The 15,647-nt window shown below is 39.5% G+C and overlaps 2 protein-coding genes across 4 annotated transcripts; one reads left to right on the forward strand and one right to left on the reverse strand.

Moving 5' to 3' along the window:
* Positions 1–3,168: 3,168 nt before the first annotated feature.
* On the reverse strand, positions 3,169–5,839 carry LOC116192984 ((R)-mandelonitrile lyase-like). Its single transcript, XM_031521699.1, has 3 exons — positions 5,722–5,839; positions 3,742–5,251; positions 3,169–3,653 (listed from the first exon to the last, which is right to left on the reverse strand). Exons 1-3 carry the CDS (start codon positions 5,837–5,839, stop codon positions 3,605–3,607), a joined length of 1,677 nt encoding a protein of 558 aa, XP_031377559.1. The 3' UTR covers positions 3,169–3,604.
* A 5,868-nt stretch (positions 5,840–11,707) lies between these two features.
* Positions 11,708–15,406, forward strand: LOC116199219 (vacuolar cation/proton exchanger 3-like). 3 transcript variants are annotated; one of them, XM_031529516.1, is made up of 12 exons: positions 11,708–12,289; positions 12,673–12,974; positions 13,091–13,138; positions 13,237–13,265; positions 13,359–13,555; positions 13,664–13,876; positions 13,978–14,109; positions 14,204–14,320; positions 14,394–14,447; positions 14,550–14,666; positions 14,798–14,891; positions 15,048–15,406. In XM_031529516.1, exons 2-12 carry the CDS (start codon positions 12,673–12,675, stop codon positions 15,056–15,058), a joined length of 1,314 nt encoding a protein of 437 aa, XP_031385376.1. In that variant the 5' UTR covers positions 11,708–12,289; the 3' UTR covers positions 15,059–15,406. The 3 variants fall into 3 exon arrangements, with proteins under 3 accessions (XP_031385376.1, XP_031385367.1, XP_031385386.1); XM_031529507.1 differs by having other exon boundaries at positions 11,712–12,182; XM_031529526.1 differs by having other exon boundaries at positions 11,717–12,182; positions 12,673–12,939; positions 13,071–13,138.
* The last annotated feature ends 241 nt before the right edge of the window (positions 15,407–15,647 follow it).

Consider the following 15,647-nt stretch of genomic DNA (forward strand, 5'->3'; position numbering starts at 1 on the left):
CTTTTTTAGTCAGTTACTGTCTATCTTCGTAAGCCCTCAAATCATGATATGGCATGGCGAACCCGGTTGGTTTCTGTGGAAGACAAGACCTGCATCCAGATGGAAACATGCCTTTCTGTTGCAGTATGGCAATTTTGTGTTGGTTGGTGGAAGTTCGAAGAGAGAAAAGTCCAGCAAGGAGGGAGCAGAACAGAAGGTAAGAAAGAAAGTCGGACGCCCGAAAATTTTTGAGAAGAAAAGAGTCCAGTCCTACCGGAGCGGAGGAAGATACTGCTGATGCAAGTTCCAATGTGTCGGAATCAGATAGCACTCAGCTGCTGTTAGTTCTGATAAATCTGATCATTTTTTGGAGCTTGTTGCTATCGTTGGCGTCAATATTTTCTGTTGATGAAGCAGCGAAGAATGAGAAGTGATGAACCAGCGAAGAATGAGAATGGCTCCAAAAGAGGAGCGTGAAGTGGGACTAGTTTACCTCTAGGGATGATGATAGTCTAAAGTAATCAGGGAAGGCGAATCATCGTACTTGTCGTTGACCCGTCAAGAAAAACCGCGAAAGACTGTTCAGATAAACAAATGGGAGCCCTAATGCTCTCTCCCTTGCATTGCATTGCACCAGTTAGATTTTTGGGGTAAATGGTGCAACTTTATTGATTGCCAAAAGATATTTACATGATAATCCACCCACTCAAATGCAGCCTAAATATAAACAGAAAACCAACTCAAGGACTGGAGCAGAAAGGCCCTGCACAAGGAAGGCACCATTCCAACGACTCAAACCAAACAATACCTAAGAGCTATTTGCTTGCTTGCTACGACAGAATGATCAACCTTAAAAGCTCCTCCAGGGAGGGTAGACGCTTTCATCTTTCACTTCAACCAAAATTTTCTCCACCAAAGTTCTTGGCGATGCTTCTTGAAGATCCGAGGATTCCACTCTCTCCAAATCCAATATAATAATAATAATAGTAATTAAGTCCAAAAGAGCTTTTAAGCATATGGTGTCGAGTTTTCTTCCCTCAACACGGCTCGGAGTTCCAGTCATTTGAAGTCCAACTTCCTGCCATCAGACTCCTCCAAATACTTTGGGCCGGTGAGAGGGCACGGAAAGAAAAGAACAAGTGCTCACGGGGTTTCCAACTGGATATTGCAAAACTCGTATTCCTCAGCTGTAATCTGGACTTTCCACTTCACTACTAATGAAAGATGATGTTGGCAAATGCCCCTTAACCCACGCAGCACTCCTCCATTCCACTTTTGGCCCACGAGGTCTAAAGTGGTCCAAAGCGCACTATAGGTAGTGAACCATTCCAGTTTTATGGAGTGCCCAAACTATTCTATCTTTCTTTGCTCAGCAATAGAAAGAGTAGCAACTGGTGCTCGAATAAGAGGGGGCTTGTGGATCAGAACTTCTTGGCCAGCTACAGTTACCATTAGCTAACACAACATTGAGTATTGCTTGCTCCCCGTAGGATCAGAATTTCTTGAGTTCTTTGCTCAAATATCTACTGTCACTGTTTTCTTTATTTTATTTTATTTTCGGTTACAAACGAGGCCCAAGACCTAATACAGTGAAAGAGAAATCATAAATAACTAATAAAGTGGCACGGGTAGTCCCATTAGGTATCGAACCTATGACCTCTAGGTCAACAGGTGAAGGCGTGTGTCACATTTTAATTATTCACATTTTGCATTTTGACCAATTTCCTTATTAATTAAGAATAATGTTCAGACGATAATGTTCTATAAACAAACTAGAGTAACTTTTGGTTAGCTTACAGATTAAATTACGTGTATTATTTTGTAATTTGTCATCTGCCTTGTAGAAATCTACCTATCTAGGCACGAAATATGGTGGCCTGGCCTGACTATTCTCTGTCAGCTTAAAACGAATATCCAACTAGCTCTTCCTGTTAATATACCCATATTGACGAGCTGATCGATCATCTTCCTCTCTCATTGTGGTTCCCAATCCCAACCCTTCTTCTTGGTTCTCTGCTTGCTGATCATTGCCAGGAAAGTAGAGAAAAGGTTATCTAACAGCAGATACAGCCACATAACGTAGATATACATAGAACAGGGGGTCCGATAAGACATCACAACCAACCTTTATCTCATTTGCTGTTTCAGGAGGTAGATTTACTTGCTGGTTTATCCCAGAGTGAACTGCAATCATTGTAGATATGGTAAAGAGTGTAATTGCTTCCAGCACATTCTCCTCAGTAGCAACAAGTTCTAACTGCTTTACCGCGGTTGAGTCTTCTAGCTATATATGCTTTGGCAAGTAATAAGGAGTTTTCTAGCTATATATGCTTAGCACGTCCGAAGGTATACTAAAACAATCAGTTCCTTGCAGCAACACAAATCAACAGCACTTGTGACCATTCATTTCCTGTTAGATTTGCTCACTTGTATGTTTGCAAGATCTTCCAATTTATATTTTCAGTGTCTTTACAGCTAATTAGCGGACAATGGCATGATATCACTAGTCCATTTGCACTAAACGAATAAATGTACCTGTCTAATTGTCACATAACTATTCTGCAGCAATGTAGATGCAGATTCTGAAACACGGGGATGACACTCAGTTTGACAATATCGAATATACCTTTAAAGATTCTACCATGAAAGTAAGTTGACCTACCAATAATTTGACAGCAGAATTACATGAATTTCTTCACAGTCGAGTAACTTTTTAGCCAATTTTCTTCCTTGGAAGTTCTGCTATCTCCTGAGATTGCATCAGCTGATGCATGCACTTTTATGATATGGCTTGCTACAATCTAGAACAAGAGAACTTTAAGCCTTGGACTTTTCATTTCAAATGTAAATGATCATCGAGTAAGTGGCACAGCTCGCGCTTACTCCTGTTGGTATCTGACTAAAGGAGCCGGTGTTAGTTAGAAGTCTTAGAAAGGGCCTTGACCCTACATCTCTTGGCTTGCATTTGATAATCTGTTTTACTTGGAAATCATGTGTGGAAGTCCACTGACATCAATTCTGGTGTTCTCTTCTTTTTCTATTTTTGGTTGTTGGGGGGTTGGATGGACATATACTTGTTTGTCGAGGAATATTGTCATTGCTACAAGTGATAACAGTGTCAAAATGGAACCATCTTCCGCTGAAATTTCATGAAACATTAGTGAAGAGGCATGCATGCGCGGTCATTACTACAAGTGATAGCAGTGCCTAAATGGAGCTTTGTACCTCAGAAATTTCAGGAAGGAAACATTAATGAAAAGGCATGTAAGGTCACTTAGCACTTCTCTATCAGCAGGACATTGGTGATATCTAAACAACGCAATTATCTTTCAGTGGAGATTCCTGAGAAGATTCTTAAAACTCTAAGCAGACAAACGGCTCTCAAAACTGCGGACAGAAATCTTCCTTCTGTTGCCACTCTCCTGCTCTTCAAACGCTACTTGCAGTCCTCTCTAAGCATTCATTTACATTGACAAACATTAACAAAAACAATTGACAGGACAGCACACCACAATGGAAACAATCAACAGCACACTGCAGCTGTTTCAGGGTAGTCGAGTTGCAGCTTGGATAGCTGAAGCCCGAAATCAGAAACAGGAACTGGGTTATCATAAACCCAAAAAGATCATGATGTGTTCTTCACTCTCTCTTCAATAATGTTCAATCCCATATATCTGCCACATTAAGAAAGAACAACCAGTCAAAAACTTTCGGATAAATCCTTGGAGCTAGTTGGCGAAACAGCAGGACTTAAAAACGCACCGTCCAAGCATCATAAGAGTGGCTTGAGGATTGGTCCCAGGGGACACACTAAAGGTTGATCCATCAACCACCCGGAGCCCTTTCACACCCATGACCCGGAAGGCTCGATCCACCACCTTGCCCATCACACATCCTCCATGGTAGTGCCATATTGTGCTCACAGTTCTCCTGCAGAACTCCTCAACCTCCTGCCTGTTCGATAAATCATCAGGCAGTGCAGCCCCAACGAACCGGAACTCCCTCACCCCAAACCACTCCTGATACCTGAACTCATCCATGGACGGGCTTCTGAGCATGTTCCCAATCCTGCGGGTCCCATTCACACAACGTTCCAGGTCTACGGGGTTGTTGAAATAATTGAACCGGACAATTGGGTTCGCCCTCACATCAGTTGAAGCCAGCCTCAAAGAACCACTCGATAATGGGCCTATGATCTTCTCCATGAGGGTTGCCACTGTGAGGTAAACAGGACCTAATGGTGTGAAAACGCTTCGAGCAGGGGATGCAAAAGGAATCACATTCGAGGCTGCCTCAATATAAGCTCCAGAATCTGTAATCCCCACTACTTGAATGAGTGAATGCTCCAAGGGAATTGGGGGAACAAGGGAGATCCCATTCCTCGGATTATCGTATAAGTACTGTCCAACATACCGTAGATGTCGGGCCACAGGGATCCCCCAATATGAGAGATAAGGGCGAGGCCCGATCCCGCTCAAGAGTAAGAGCTGCGGGCTCCCGATTGCACCTGCAGAGAGAATGACTTCCCCTTTTTCCCGGACCATTGCATGGTGGTACTGCCCAGCTGAGTCGCGATAAATCACTCCAATTGCAGACTGTTTGAGGCCGGAGCCCGTGGAAGTCGAAGCTAACAGGACCCTCTCAACACTAGCATGGATGGCTACTTGTATGTTCAGTGGGTTCGCATAGTTCAAGAGATCAGCGGCACTGTGCCTCCTCCCCGAGCTATCAAAGGTCGAACCACCAATCTTAGTCCCGACCACATGGTCCAAGGTGAACCCATTGTATGGGTTTACACCGGCCTCTAACAAAGCATCCCGAACAGCAGATTGCCAACTTTTCAGCTCAGGTTGAAACACAATCTCCTTTTCCACCCACTTGTAGGATCGGTTCACAACCTCGAGGTCCCATCTCATGCCTGAGTTTTTGAAGAAATCACCATCAGCCCGGCTATAAAAACCGGCATTTATGGCACTGCTCCCACCAAGAACGCGACCTCGGGCATTAGGGACACCCTCCTCAGATGTAAAGGCCTGGGCAGCGGAATCATAAGGGTCTACCTCCATAAGGGCTGTTATGAAGCCTTCTTGAGTCATCAGGTTTGGGTTCCCATAAACAGGCCCTCCTCGTTCCAGGAGGAGGACTCGATGGGATGATGAAAGAGTGGCGGCTAATGGGCAGCCTGCGGTCCCGGCCCCGACGATTATGTAGTCGTAGTAGTCCTCAGAAGGGAAGTCCGTGGCATTGAATACGAACTTGAGATAGCTTGGACCTGTGGAAAAAAAAGGGAAGGAGTTGATAACTCGGGTATAAAGGAACCCCAAATATATCAGAACTATTTATCAGATGTCGATTGCATTTGCATTCGATTCTGGTCCTACAGGCTACAGGCTGTTTCATTAACACATTCAAGGGGAAAATACTTCTCTTTGTTTTCTCAGGAACTGAATCGGGAAGGGGAAGGTCGAAATTAAGGGTCCTGTTTCAAGAAAGTTTAATCTGATAATCTTTATATAGTGAGCCGGCCCTTCTTCTTCGCTTACAAGAAAGTTGAGTCGGGAAAGAGGTTTTAGTTCCTGTTCTTCGAAATCAGAAATCCGAATGCCCTTTGATTCTAACTAGTCAAGTTCAAGAATTCAGAAGATGAAAGTGGTACCAGAAAATGAACGATTCTCGGTAAACTGGGCACACAACAAAGCTCTGCTTTTAGTACATAGCGTCATTGAACCAAAGGGGACTGACCTTGACCTTGATCTTGATCTTGATCTTGATCTTGAGGCTGTGGTCTTGCTACTGACGATGAAACTAGGAACCCCAGAAACAAGAGAAATCGTACGGAAGGCCAGAAGGGTGTCGCCATTGTTGGGACTTTCTTGAAGCTCTGCTGCAAACGATGGAGATTTCGTGGGTTTTGCTTATGGAAGGAAATGAAATTACAGAGGGGGAAGAGAACAGAGAGAGAGAGAGAGAGAGAGAGAGAGAAGAGGCGGGTCGCTGAGATTGGAAGTGGAGAAAATCTAAGGGAACACGAAATGCGCGGTCTTTATAGTTAAAATTCAGTTAAAGTTCGTTACGTGTATGCAGCTGCAGTGGCAGTTCCGTAATTTCGATGGCTGATGTGATGCGGCAGCTCGTGATTGATTTAGAAGGAGGAGTTCACACGATCCTGCGATCATCAACTTCCATGCTAATTGATGAGGGATGAGATGTAGCAATGGTGACTGGCAACTGTCCTGTCCCTGACTAAGGTTAATAAATGTAATCGCAATTCATGTCTCTGCTCTGCTTAAATGGGAAGAACCGAGAAGCATTGGCTTTGATAGTTTCAAGGATCTCTTGATCTTGATATTCAAAATTGAAAGTGGCGGCAGCTTTTAGGCGGGGTGTAGCTTTAGATGTGCTTGGACTTCGACAAGTTATCCCTCGATACAAATCTACTTGATTTTTATCATTATGAAGTTAACTTTTTGTCGATTCCTAAAGTGTCTTACATATTAGCTTGTTCCAAAATTACCTGCTTGACTGGAATTATGCCAACTGCTGAACGGATTTGTCACGTATTCGGGGTTCTCTACAGCCGAGGCTATCTCACTGTTGCAAGCAGAGGCCAAATCCTTTATGTTGGATGAGATAACATCAATTCCAATTGTGATGCTCTCTTGCTCGTTGATGCTATCAATAGGCCCTCCTAGGCACCTTGGGAAATTAGAACAATCATTTCAGATGTAGTTTCTCTCCCTAACCGTTTGTCTTAATTGGGATTGCTCATAAGTCCCCCGAACTGATAACCCCTTGCTGACAACTTTGGCCAATTCGGTCTCAAGTCAAATTTTGATTACTTCTGTATGCTTGAGGATTATCTGACACAATATGTACCTCTATTTTCGGATTGATAGTAATGCTAATAACCATTTGCCTATATAAAAAAAAAAAAAAAAAACTTTGTGTATCTGGATGAGTGGGTGATCTTCTTTCGTAAATGTTGGCTTTAAATAATCTAAATTATCGCCTCTGATTTGATAAAAATCGATGAATAAATATGTTTGGTGAAACTGGGAGGAAAAAACCAGATATTATGGTTAATGGAAGCAATGGAGGGTTACTTCAGGTGTCTCAAAGGCCTTAGACAAGGAGACCTCCTTATCTTTCTGTCGTGGTTGTGCATGCTTTATCCAATCAAACTCCTAGATTCAGCATAAAAAAGAGAGAGAGAGAGAGAGAAATATTGCCTCTGCATAAAAATTGAATTTGACACATTTCGGCGTTGCCTATGACCCATGGATGGAGCCAGAAATCATTCCCAGGGGGCAACATATAAAATTACATCAACGTAATATATACAGCCTTGCCTTTGACGTTCAACGTCCTTTCGACTTTCCCGTACAGTGCACTGAAAGTAAAAATCAGGTTTCGATTTCTCATAATGTGTTGATTTTAGATTTTAGTTGAGTTGAGTTTTTATTTTAATTAGTTTATAATGATTATGATATTGAATTATGATAAAAAAAATGTGAAAAAGTAATTAATAGTTGAAAAAAATAATGATTGTATCGTTGAATTATGAAAAAAATAATAAATAGTTGAAATAATTTATTATTAAAATTAAATTAAATGATTAAAAAAATTTAAAAAGTAATAATTGTGTTGTTGACTTTTATTATGTAGTGAGTAGAGTTAAAGTTAGAGTTAGAATCTTAAAATCAGATTGCAAAATCAAACGGGCTATAATAATATTGTGTAAACTTGATTTCCAAAACTTTACTGAAGATATATATATATATATCTCTAAGTAATCGAAATTTCCATTACTGCATTGATTTTAAGATTTAAATCTATTATATAATCTATAAAAGCCGACAAGTGCCAATGAGAAGTCATTATTTGAAAACTCTCATCTTATGGTTGATTACCTTCTCCACTTCTCGGAATATCTGATTCTTTGTCATAGATTCATTTAATTGTCCATTCTTTCTCCTTCATACTTCGTAGATAGACTATCTCTTTAAAGATTTTAAATTTTCAATAATAAATTTCAGATAAAAAGAAAATCCGTGACTCAATTTGAAGATTTTTTGATAAATTAATATTTATTTTCCTGCGAGATATGGGACCAAAGCCCAATAAATAAATCTTTTTATATACATGCACAACGCGTGGGCTTACACCTAATTATGTCTATAATCACTAAATTTAAGATGGATTGGTAATTTTCTTAGTTAACTAGTTGCTAAAAAATTTCGGGGGAGGTATACTGTTATAGAAAATGAAAAGTTATTAAGTAGGGGCGACTTAATTAATTACGGACAAGATTAAAAAATTTCACTTTACTATATAACTCGAGTTTCAAGAAAATTGCCATAGGGCAATTTATTTAGATATTAATTGAAAGCCAAGGTCCTTCTGCAGATGGAGTTTTGTTTCCATGAATGTTTGTCATTTCTAACCTTCCATACAAAATGCAGATAATTAAGGACACGATGCATTGCATGCCGGCTTCAGCAGGCATAGTACATAGATAGATCTTCCCTTTCAAAGTCTTTAAATGATGGCCTAATTTAGCTCAGCATTAATCAAGTCCCCTACTTCTCTTTGAAATGAAGACCACTGGCAAAGACACGGGCTTGCGTGCCCTTCGAATGGACTTTATAACCCCATTTGTTTTCTTTGTTCCCATGCAATATTATCCAATAAAGAGTATCACTGGTTTGACCCCCCAAACATAATATATATATATATATATATATATATATATATATTCACCACTGACAATTTATTTTATTTTTTGGTTGAAATGAAATTAAATGAGTTTATATATTAATTAAGAAGACAAGTTCATAAATATTCTTCATTTTTGTAAGCTCAAACAGGAAGGTATTGTCACGTGATACTTAACTTTGGAAAGATAAAGGCTCGGATTGAAAATTAATAATGGGACTGCATCTGAATTGCCCTATGGTCACCTGCCACCCAATCTTCTCGATCTCCCCCTTGGAATTAGACCAAACTCTGACTCGGCTATCTATCAATCCCCTACCTACGGGCTATATCCCGACCTTGGCTTATTTTACTCGGTGCAGATCATCGTAGCACATCTATACAGGCAACTCGATCGGGATATGAAGAACTCTATTTAAAAAAAAAAAAAAGTCAGCTTTGTTCATTAAAAAAGAGTTGTTTGTTTGTTCTCATTATAAAACTATTATAAATAATAATCAAGAAATCAGCTTTGCTTTTGTTTCAAACGGGCCCCCACTTAGTTAGCTGCCCGATAACCACTGAGCCCAGACCCATGATGGAGCTTCAATCCATTCCCTCGATTTAAGTGGATATTCTATTTTGCATTAAAAAAAAAAAAAAAAAACAACAACAACAACAACACAGGCTTCATCCCAGCTCATCCCTTTTTTTCATATATATATACTAGAATTTGACCGGCGCACGCCTGGAATTAATAGTACTCCTCGATCTAAAATTAAACCCTCTAAATAGGATGTTTAATAAGTTATTTTCCCGTATTCTGATTTGATAATTTACTTAAATAACTCTGTGATGTATTGCAATTTTATATATGTAAAAATAATGAGGAAAAAAAGAAGAAGAGAACATCAAAAATAAAAATAAAAAGGGAGAAAAGATAAAAAAGGACGCTGTAAGTTATTAAAGAGGAAGGTAACTGGAAAACGCAAAAGAAAGAGAAAATGGAAGGAAAAAAATGGACGTGGAAGTTATTGAAGGAGAAGTGAGAGAGAGAGAGTACACAGGAGAAGAGGGAGTGGGAGAAAAAAAGTATGATAAAAATGGGTAGTCATATAAATGAAATTACTATTATATCTTTAATTATGCGATTGTAATTAATTATTTTTATTTTGTTAAGGAGATTTTCGGAAAATAAAAATTAGAGGAAACATTTTTTCTGACTTTATAATAGTGTATATATATATTTTTTTTCCTAAATAAAAAAGGGGAAGGAAGTGCTTTACGAATAAAAGGTCTCGGGGAAATTATTGGGTGCAACAATTGAATATTCAGCCGATACCCCGTACAATACTTTATTTTGCTTGTACGAAATGTTATTCTCCAATTACGAAAATACTTCGTACAAAATATCTGTCATTCGATTCATACATGCAGTGAACTTATTGTTTTATATGAAACGTTATTTTTCTTGTATAAAATATTATTCTATAATTATGAAAATATTTCGTCTAGGGACAGTGATTAAATATTTGGACGTTGAACCTAAGATGACTAATATTTTAATTCATATAAAAAAACTAATATTTTAACTGTGATTGCATTGATAACCTGATTCTAATTCATATTCGTACCAGACAAGTGTCCTATTTATGGAAATCGTTTATATATGCGTGTGTGTGTGGATATATGTGTGTATATGCTTTCATTCATGCTCTTAAGCGGTAGATCTATTTTATGAACTACAAAATAAACAAATGGTACGATAAAAAATCAACGATTAAATAATTTCTCATTCTATGATTTTCATTTCTTACGGAGCAAATTGTAGCTCAAAAGTAATGAATGCATGGCATGAAAAGTTTGCAAAGAGTTATAGGGATGTATCGCCGTTTCTTACTATCTAATTCAATAGTTAAGGAAGAAAAGGCAAATTGCAAAGTAGTCATTCCCCCGTTTCTTTTAATTTAAAAAAGAAATAAATTATTGTTTTGGTTTATATACTTTTATTTTTTTCAGAGTAAACAAACAATTTGCCTATCGAGAGATTGATATTACATCAAACCAAACCTTAATAATTTTTTTTACATCAAATTGGACATTGACAAATTAAGTGTGCATAAGAAGACCCAATTCGTCCGCCTGCCATCCAATAGTGGACGGAAACATCCGATGTGATATTATTCCTTACTTTTTTTACATCAATTTTGACATCGACAAATTAAATGTACATCATATTGTCCATTTCGTCAGAGGGTACCGTCGAATTTTTAACGGCAGACAGACGAAATAGACAATATGATGTATATTTAATAGGTCAATATCAAAATTGATGTAAAAATTTTATTGAGGTCATATTTAATGTAACATCAATCTCTTGAGGGGCAAATTATTAGTTTACTCCTTTTTCAACCCTGTAATTGTAAAATTAGGAAAATGAAATTTAGGAGAAATTATTGATTGATATGATCTGATGATGGATTGGATGAATGATGATGGGGTTAGTCCAATTAATATTTCGTTTGGTTTTATAATAGAATTTTAAAATTTTAACTATAACTTTAATTCTATTCACTACACAACAAAAATCAACTTTTCAAAATAAAAAAGGTGGTGTGCATACATAAATCCATATACACCTCTATTATATTTAATTTAATTTTTAATATTAAATTCTCTCAATTATTCATTACTTTTTTACATAATTCAACAAAACAAATATTACAATCCAATTAAAATCAAAACTCAATTCAACTCAACTTTAAAATCAAACCCACCTTAAAAGTGACTCCAATTAAGCCGAGGAGCCACTGTTTTTTTTTTTTTTTCACTTGGCAAAAAAGTGGCTCCTCGGCTCTCCAAGTTTTGACCCGATCAAAGCCCCAGCTTTGACTTCGAGCAGTCCGCCGAACATTTTCTTCAGGACAAAAAAAAAAAAAAAAAAAAACCAAAACAAACTCGGAAATGGAAACCTGTCCGAAAACCGTTTTTGAGGGGGAAAAGAAAAAACTGTGACTGCCATAAATGAGACCCCAAATATCGGTTTCGATCTTTGGTCGCTCTGTTTCCATTTTCATTCCCCTTCTTCGTCTGGTTCGTTCAAGTTCACAATGTGACGACTGACGAGGGAGGGCAATAGAAAAATCACTCAATCTGACTGTGAACTGTGCAATAGAAGAGATGGGGGAGGCTGCTTCGAGGAAACTTCCTGTATGGTGGCTGGGCTGGCCCCTCCGGTCTGCATCGACCCCAAAAGAAGCGAAAAAGATATATATATATATATATATATATATATATATATGACCTTTCTGTTCTGCTCGTTCGATCGATCAGATTTCATTTCAGTTGGCATTATATGTATAGATAGATGGGCGATCTAGGTCCCACCTTCTCTTCTCTCTCTTCCATCTCCCGAAGGAAAAGAGCTCTGAGCTTGAGAGCAACTGGGTTGGGTTGGACTTAATTTTTTGATTCATAGTTCTCATCGGTCACTCGATTTGTGCTTAGAGGTACTGTCCCTCTCCACACCCCCTCTCTCTCTCGTACTTGTCCGCAGACTAGCACTAGTACAGGTTTGTGTGCAGGCGGATTCAAAGGTTTCTGAGATTAGACAAAGGTTAGATCGGTTAATCACGGGTTTGTCCTTTTCTCTTTTGAATGTCTTGGGCGGCTCTGGTGTTCGTATATTTTGTCTCAACTTCCACCAATAACAACGACTTGGGGGATTTGTTACTTCGTGATTTATTATGTATTGGGGATTGAAATGAGTGAACAGTGTGAAGTTGCACCGCTCTGCTTGGGATTTATGTTGTTCTGCAAATATTGCCCATGAGCTGAGCTGAGCAGAGAGAACCTGATACTTATTACATTTTCTTGGGGGGGGGGGGGGGGGGGAGAACTTGCAGAAGACGGACGGAGTTGGGTCATGGAAGACACAGATCTTGTCATTCTGTCTGAATGAATTCCAACTTATCATAGTAAGTCGTGCCTTGCCTGCAGATGGGACCAATAGATGAGAGGACGGAGCTAGATTCAGACGAGGAGATTCCTTTCAGCACATCACCAGCTGTGAGGAAGTCGCACGCGTTTGATTGTGAGGCAGTTCATTTGGGGACACGCAGAGGTGCTCTCAACTCATGGATTCGGAAGCAGATGGGTTTCAGAACTCTGAGGAGTATCTACATCGTACTACTTACAGCCAAGATTAACGTTTTATTGCCTTTTGGTCCGGCAGCAATACTGTTGCATTACCTCACTGGGAAGCATGTAAGGATGGCTCTCGACTATCTCTCTTGCTATATGTACGAGTCAGACCTTAATGCTGAGGAAGCACCGTCGATTTGGATCTTAATTTTTGTAATAGCTACTTTTTTTTTTTTTAAATATATAAAATGTAGGGTTTGGTCTTCTTCTTCAGCTTGCTAGGCATCACCCCCTTGGCAGAGCGCCTGGGTTATGCCACCGAGTAAGAAACTAGCTGCCTGGTTCAAGCTCTTTCCCATAATTTGTTGGCCTCCTCCTTTTCCATGAATTAAACTACTTTAACTGGCCATTGTTTTGCAGGCAACTTGCATTCTACACGGGACCAACAGGTGATTTGTGCTAATTTACTGGGATATCATTCGCAACGTCAAGTATTTCAAACTAATTGTGAGTCTAAATAGTTGAGCTGTGGTCTTTTGCAGTTGGTGGTCTTTTAAATGCCACGTTTGGTAACGCGACGGAAATGATTATATCAATTTATGCGTTACAGAACGGGATGATAAGGGTTGTTCAACAATCTTTGCTGGGCTCCATTCTGTCAAATATGCTTTTAGTTCTTGGATGCGCCTTCTTCACTGGTGGCATTGTTCACCACGAGAAGGTTCAACTTTTCAGTAAGGTAATGCCACCGCAACCATCATCGGCTCAGCTAATAAACAAAAATTCCTTGAAATATGCTTGAAGTTATTTATTTTGCTTGCTCATAGAAAAATTGCTTTTGCAACAGGCAGCTGCCTTGGTGAACTCGGGGTTATTGCTGATGGCTGTAATGGGATTAATGTTCCCAGCTGTTCTTCACTTCACCCACACGGAGGTCCACTTCGGAAAGTCGGAGCTTGCTCTCTCGAGATTCAGCAGCTGCATAATGCTTGTGGCATATGCAAGTTATCTTTTCTTTCAGCTAAAGAGTCAACCCAATCTCTATGGTCAAATTGGCGAGGTCAGTTGGAGCTTGTAACATCCTTCTACGTATAAACTATTTATTGAAAATTATTCTATGGGGCAGTGCAATTTCTTGATTTTTTGATATTTTTGGGGTAGGAAGGGGCCAACGAAGAAGATTCCGAGAATGAAGAGGCCCCTGAAATTACTCAATGGGAAGCCATTGGTTGGCTAGCTATTTTGACATCATGGGTCTCCATATTGTCGGGATATCTCGTCGATGCAATACAGGTAACAGCTTTAGAGAAATAATGTAGTGACCCTAAGAATTTGCATTGCTGTTACTTAGAAAGAAGAGCATTTTTTTTTTTTGGGGTCTTCTCAGGGAGCATCCGACTCATTACACATTCCGGTGGCCTTCATTAGTGTTATACTGCTACCTATCGTGGGAAATGCAGCAGAGCATGCAAGTGCAATAATGTTTGCCGTGAAGGATAAGCTTGTGAGTGTGAGAGCATATTACTGCTGAATTGCTTCTCTGACCTGGAAAATTCACTGATCAAGATTTCCTACAGGACATCACCCTGGGAGTTGCTATTGGGTCCTCTACACAAATATCAATGTTTGTGGTAATATTCTTCTTTCTGTCTTGTCTTCCAAATCCTCCTACGGGATGAAAGTTCCTCTTCCGGGGGTAGTACACTAACACTTTGCTGTTCTTGACTGTATAGATACCCTTCTGCGTTGTTGTTGGGTGGTTAATGGGAAAACCTATGGACTTAAACTTTCAACTCTTCGAGACTGCTACGCTTTTTGTTGCGGTGCTTGTAGTGGCATTTATGTTGCAGGTTCATCACGAAGTCCTCCATCTAATCTAAGATATTTTCGTTTCTGGTTTCTGGCTAAAGGGAGAGGTTGTCACTAATTATTTATTTGCCCAACGATGAGCTAAACCAAACAATGGCGTCTTTGCTTGCAGGAAGGGACATCGAACTACTTCAAAGGCTTGATGCTTATTCTTTGCTATCTCATAGTTGCAGCCAGCTTCTTTGTGCATGTAGACCCGGCAAATGGTGGGTGAAAAAGTCTAATTCAGTTTCCTAATAAAAAATGCTGAAGCTTCGGAGTCAATTATAAATTGATGCATATTTATTCATAATCACATTAATGCTCGCCTATACATCAATGGGAAAGCTTTATGAGCCTGAAATTGGTCCATGCATTTGCAGATGATGATTGATGCAGGGCAACATTTTTGCATGAAGCGAAGCGCCTCTGATTGTGTCCAAGGGATCCTACTGTCTCCAGCGACTCTCAAGTTCCCTCGACCGGTGCTTGCTATGATGGGGAAACCTCTATGGTCTCACAGCATCTCGAAGGCGGAGAAATTTTTGGGCCAAAATTTGTAAAATACAGTAAAAAAATAGTCATCCCAGTTATTCTCCCTTTTATTGGTTTTAATTCTTGCTGTCCCGTTTCAAGATTAACCTACTCTTCTGCTTCTTTTGCTTTGGCATCAAACTCATTGTAATATCATCGATGTGTTCAACTTCATTACGGAAATTCCAGATTATTTGTCGGGTTTGTCTGTCATCGGAGCCAGGGATCCTCCTGCTGCAGAACTGACCCAATGTTTGGTGGGGTGGGGTGCGGTGCGGTGTTTACGCTACCGAAGGCATATAGGTCTGGTCTAAAATTGTTGCTCATGTGCTTTTGCGCGTCTCAAAAACCCTCCCTCTATTTTCTTTTGATCATCCTTTCGGGAAAGAAGTATGAAAAAAAATAAAAACATGAAAAATTGCACCTTTATTGAGATAGATAGTCAAGCC

The sequence above is a fragment of the Punica granatum genome, chromosome 1 (genome assembly GCF_007655135.1).
Source record: "Punica granatum isolate Tunisia-2019 chromosome 1, ASM765513v2, whole genome shotgun sequence".
Taxonomy (NCBI): Eukaryota; Viridiplantae; Streptophyta; class Magnoliopsida; order Myrtales; family Lythraceae; genus Punica; species Punica granatum.

Excerpts from the sequence above, each read along its gene's own strand:
- LOC116199219 (XM_031529516.1), top strand. The coding sequence starts at position 12,673 with ATGGGACCAATAGATGAGAGGACGGAGCTAGATTCAGACGAGGAGATT. Across the intron at positions 13,877-13,977 it reads TCTATGGTCAAATTGGCGAG|GAAGGGGCCAACGAAGAAGA; the intron begins GTCAGTTGGAGC and ends TTTTTGGGGTAG. Across the intron at positions 14,110-14,203 it reads ATCTCGTCGATGCAATACAG|GGAGCATCCGACTCATTACA; the intron begins GTAACAGCTTTA and ends GGGTCTTCTCAG.
- LOC116192984 (XM_031521699.1), bottom strand. The coding sequence starts at position 5,839 with ATGGCGACACCCTTCTGGCCTTCCGTACGATTTCTCTTGTTTCTGGGG. Across the intron at positions 5,252-5,721 it reads AGATCAAGATCAAGGTCAAG|GTCCAAGCTATCTCAAGTTC; the intron begins GTCAGTCCCCTT and ends TTTTTTCCACAG. Across the intron at positions 3,654-3,741 it reads ACTCTTATGATGCTTGGACG|ATATATGGGATTGAACATTA; the intron begins GTGCGTTTTTAA and ends TTAATGTGGCAG.